The following is a 5,301-nucleotide window of genomic DNA, read 5'->3' on the forward strand; positions in this document are numbered from 1 at the left end:
ACAATTTGTACTTCTTCAATATAAGAGTGCAATAAGAGTTTTATTTGTTCATTAGTCCATGTATGTTTATCTCCCATTGCTAATAACAAAACAAATATGAAATACATACTTTAGCAACAAAGAATAATGATATTTCAACATAATAATAACTTAAATTGATGACATTTTAATAACAATGCATCATGAATCTGGAAAAAAATCCATATAAGCAAAGATTATACAAAAAAATCATCAAATAAGCATAAACTTGCATATAAGTTTTTTATTTTAGCAAACATTTAAAACAAATCAGCAAAAATTATTTTCAGAAAACAAAAATAACATACTTAGAGTAGAAAATCAATTATAGGAACAACTACATCAGAAATCAACATAAATATGCATAACTTTCTGATTTCAACAATGTTATTAGCAAAAATTCTTATCAGCTCAGCAAAAATCAATTTTAACAAGCATAAATAATATCTCAAAAGCATAAAATCGGTTGTCAAATCAGAAATTAGAAAAAAAAAATCTTACCGTTGAAGACGATGAACGATGGTTAGCTCCTAGCGTCCGATTTGATGAAAAGAGGAGAGAACGAAAGAAGAGGTGAACAAATGTGGCAATGGGTGATGTCTATTGTCCGTTTTTTTAGATTAGGTTAAAAGAGATGAGAAGAGCCACACACAATGTTGTATGGGGCATAGGATGGAAAGAGGTTTTGAGCCCGAAGCCGTTTAAAAGCCAAACTACTGCGAAATTAAAAGTGTTGCGTGTGTGCTGCGCCGCACAACAATAAGTGGTAAGAAGATGCTTTAAAAAAAACAAACACCACCTTAGATAGTTACTATTTTGGTTATTTGAAAGTTAATTATTCAGAATTTCCTTTAAATTAGTCATTCTTGCACAAGTACACTAATACCATAATAAATTAGTTAAGAGAAAAAACAATTGGTTATTTTGAGGACTTTTTTATTGAATGGTTGTTGAGATGTTTTGTATTCATTAATCAAAATATGTTGTCCAAGACATTGTAAAATACTTCTGTTCTATATTTTTTTGTATTAAAGAGGAATTCAACACTCAACCCCTTGGGCTACCAGCCATCCTAATTACGGGAACAGATCCAGTGGAGACGGAGTGGGGCCTGTAGCTCAGAGGATTAGAGCACGTGGCTACGAACTACGGTGTCGGGGGTTCGAATCCCTCCTCGCCCACAACCGGTCCAAAAGGGAAGGGTCTTTCCCTCTGGGGGTAGCAAAATCATGATCGTGATAGTGGACCAAAAACTATGGAACTTGGGTGTGGGTCTTTTGTCGAAATGGAATGGTCTTTTTATTTATTATCTTTGATATCCTTGGGCTATATGCCCTTTGGCAATTTTTTTAACGGCCTTTGGTAATTAAATATGAGTCCTTGGTTTATATTTGTTTATTTATTTACAGTTGGTAATTAAATATGTGTTATTATTTTGATTTTTTTTATTTACAGTTTTACAGATAAGATTATTCCAACAGTTCCAACAAAGAAACAAGAACTATGAAAGCCGGCCGCTTCACAAAACCTAGAAGTTATCACGACACTAAACAATCATATGGCACAAACAAAATTCTAAAGAAAACAAAGACACTCATCAATATAATCTCCACCTACAACACAAATTCTTTTTCTTGAATTATCCGTGCATACATGTGTAAATGTATATATATAATTACGTGAAACTCATAAAGGCAGTATATTATCGTTTCCGCCATGAAAACCAACGAAACAAGCTTTCAACATATGTTAGTTTGCGTGAAAAATGTAAAACAAGAAGATGTGGAGGAATGGGATGAGGGGATGCCCTTACCCGGAGACATTATCGAAGGTATTGCTGCTTCGGATAGCTGTACCCTCGAAGACATTGAGGACAGGTTGTTTGTACCAACAAAAGGGAAAGCCGAGCTTAGGTTACAGTTGCGAAGGATGAGCAAAAAGAACGACGAGGGGTTAGTTTGGTTGAAGGTTCGAAGGGGTAATCAAATGGTACATTTATGTGTTCGTGTAGTGCATGAAAAGCGTTTCAGATTGCATCGAAAGTTTAGTTTTCGAGCTGCTTCTAATGATAAACATGTCGCAGTTTTAGACAACTTGGATTTCGATCAATGCACAGAACTTCAAGGTACATTAATTTCTCTCTTAAACAACAATTTTTGCAATTGTTCAAGTATGAAATCAACTAGACACATTTACTTTAGGGAAATGGATCCTTAATTCGTTGCTAAAAAGATTTGTAGCATCCATGATAAGCATTCTTGTTTTGTCATTTTTTGAATTGATTTTTGTTTTCTTGAATGTACATGCAGAAATGAGTAGGAGAGCGGTGAATGTGGTTCCTCGAGGGTTTAATCAAGAGGCAATAAAGTACGAGTGGAGGAGGAAAGTGGCTACTTATCTGCCGGACCACCGGTCTACAGTCGTTAGTTCTATTCTTTTCATGCCTCTTGCAAATGAACACGATATTAATTCAACGACCACTAGAGCAATGGCTTGGTTTTCAGCAGCGGTTTCTTCTGGAACTCCTATCGTGTTTGTTAACATCCAGACTGAACAGATTTCATCATCGGTATCTTTTGTGAAAGTTTTAATGAATCTAGTATATAATGTGATTGGGTTCAAGATCAAATATATATAAACTCCATGATTGTTGATTTTTCAGAAGAAATGTAATTCAAGTAGGGTTCCGACACAGATCGTGCATGGAATAAGGTTATGGTTTTTGCCAGGAACAGAAGAAATTCCAATTGAATTGATACCCGAACCTGGAGAAAACAGATTTGGGATCGATGTCAAAAGGACGGACGAGGTAACAACATCGTTACTCTTACTGATAGGGGTACATTCGTCATTTCACAGATCCATTTTCATGCATATAATTACAACATGTGGAGCCAGAATTCTTGTTATTATCAAGAAAGTGTAGGCTGCATATGTTCCATCAATTATATAAATAGAAAAATACATGTTTTTATCTTGAAGCATGAAGTATATACTTTATCAGTTTAATAGATTTTATTTCTACTTTTTATTTGGTTTGACAAAAATAAATTTATGTAGCAAAATATAAGCAAGAACAAAATATAAAAATAGGAACCTACCTTTTATTAATTTGTTTATTATAGTATCTTAGGTTTTTACATATATTACCATGTTACACAACAATGTGCTTTAGATCATTTTCTTTAGAGGTGCAAACGAGCCAAGCTGCTCGCGAGCTACTCGGGATCGGATCGCTAAAAGCTCGATTCGAAATCAATTTTAAATGAGCCCGAGCCGAGCTCGAGATTAATATTAAGCTCGTTTATTAAACGAGCTCGAGCTCGAGCCTATGTAATTAAGCTCGATTAGGCTCGCAAGCCTAAACGAGCCTTTACATAATATAATTTATTATTATTTATATATATTAAAATAAATATATATTAGAGGAATTACGGATTTAGGGTATTAGTAAACGAGCTTCTTAACGAGCTTGAGCCGAGCTTAAGCTTATTTAGGCACGTTAGATAAAAAACGAGTCGAGCCCGAGCCCGTGCCGAGCTTGGATAATTCTTTACGAGCTCGAGCCGAGCTCAGTACAGGAAAGCTCGAATCGAGTCGAGCTCGAGCTCGAGCCTCATATAACTTAAACGAGCCCGAGCCGAGCCTGGCCAGGCTCGGGCTCGGCTCGGCTCGTTTGCACCACTAATTTTCTTGTTCACATACTCTGTGTTAAAATTTCCACCCCTCATAACATTGTGCTTTTAATCTACTTTTATTAAAACATTATAAATAGAAAATCTACCGAATATATATCAGTGAAATTCATTTTGCTGACATTGTTATTATTATCTAGTTACTTAATTTATAATATGATGTTCTAAAATCTGTAAATGTATCAGGGTTTCGTGTGCATTTTTGCGGTGACAATAGGCTCAGCTGCTGATCGTGCTAGTCTGAGACAACTGTTTGAGAACTCGATTGAAATGGGGCATATGGTTGTGATATCACGCTTAGAAGGTAAAAATGTGATGCCTACAATGGTTAGCTCAGATGGTTTATTACACTGTTGCGATCATGATGATATAAGGGATACTCTTGTTGGCGCGGTGGATCAACTGGAAAGCATAAGCCTTCACATCATGTCTTGGCCTACGACCCAAAATATTCACACAACACAACCAGTTGGTGCTGCTTCTCTCAGGCCTCCAATGTAATTATTATGTACAATTCACAACCTATTCATGTTGGCTTCCATCATAAAGTGATAGATAATGTAGAATCTTAGAAAGTTGATAGAATTTGTGGAATCTGAAACGTCATTAACAATTTTACAAAGCAATAAAATGTTGAATTTCAGCTTGTTGATGTAGAAATATGACATGAAAGGCTTTATCAATTAATTTCACCAAGCAATAAAGGGCCTTTGGCCTAACGGTATTAAGGTGTTGAATTCAAGTCACATCGTGGATAAAAGATGTAGCTTAGGATTAGGATTTAGACGGACGGTGTGTGTTTTAGCCGTTCCAAAAAAATTAAATTCACCGAGCACCAACTACGTGATCAAATTTTAATCAAGGGCCTTCCTTCACAAAAGGTTGCAATATTAATTGACATATAAATATTAGTAAATTGACCTTTGAATTTAAGTAAATTCTATTGTGAATGATCAAAGAATTAAAATACTTTTAGAAAATGCAAATGAATTTACTCCAAGTCATATTTGAATAAGTGATACAATTTTTATATGTTCAAATCAACTCTTATATATATATATATATATATATATATATATATATATATATATATATATATATATATATTTGTGATTAGTATTGATCATTCACATGTGAATAACAATGTCCACACTAAGAAATCGTTAGATATTGGGCGTGTTTGGCAAAAGTAGTTGTTAGCTGGAAGCGGGTAGCGGTTAACTGGTAGCGGGTAGCTAGTAGCGTGTAGCAAGTAGCTAGTAGCGGGAAGCTGTAGCTTTTATTTGTTATATAAATGTTTGGCAAAAGTAGCTGGAAGCTTTTGAAATATATAAAATTACATAAAAGAACACTTGATTAAAAATAAATAAATAAATAAATATATTTTTAAGGGTAATTATGGAAATTAATTTCAAAAGCTCAGGAGCGTTTTGATAAACGCTACATGAAGTAGCTTTTAGAATCGGAACGTTTTGTTAAAACTAAAAGCTAAACGCTCGTACTGCCAAATAGAGGCTTTTGTTTAAACTAGAGCGTTTTATCAAAAGCTAAAAGCTAAAAGTTCTCAAACGCTTCCAAAAGCTCCGTA

General features: G+C 34.6%; 1 protein-coding gene across 1 annotated transcript; it reads left to right on the plus strand.

Moving 5' to 3' along the window:
• Positions 1 to 1,734: 1,734 nt before the first annotated feature.
• Positions 1,735 to 4,214, plus strand: LOC145064206 (uncharacterized). Its single transcript, XM_079011694.1, has 4 exons — positions 1,735 to 2,143; positions 2,328 to 2,587; positions 2,681 to 2,827; positions 3,900 to 4,214. The coding sequence occupies exons 1-4, from the start codon at positions 1,735 to 1,737 to the stop codon at positions 4,212 to 4,214; spliced, it is 1,131 nt and encodes a 376-aa protein (XP_078867820.1).
• Positions 4,215 to 5,301: the final 1,087 nt, after the last annotated feature.

The sequence above is a fragment of the Lactuca serriola genome, chromosome 7, assembly GCF_051521515.1.
Source record: "Lactuca serriola cultivar US96UC23 chromosome 7, Lser_US96UC23_V15, whole genome shotgun sequence".
Classification (NCBI taxonomy): Eukaryota; Viridiplantae; Streptophyta; class Magnoliopsida; order Asterales; family Asteraceae; genus Lactuca; species Lactuca serriola.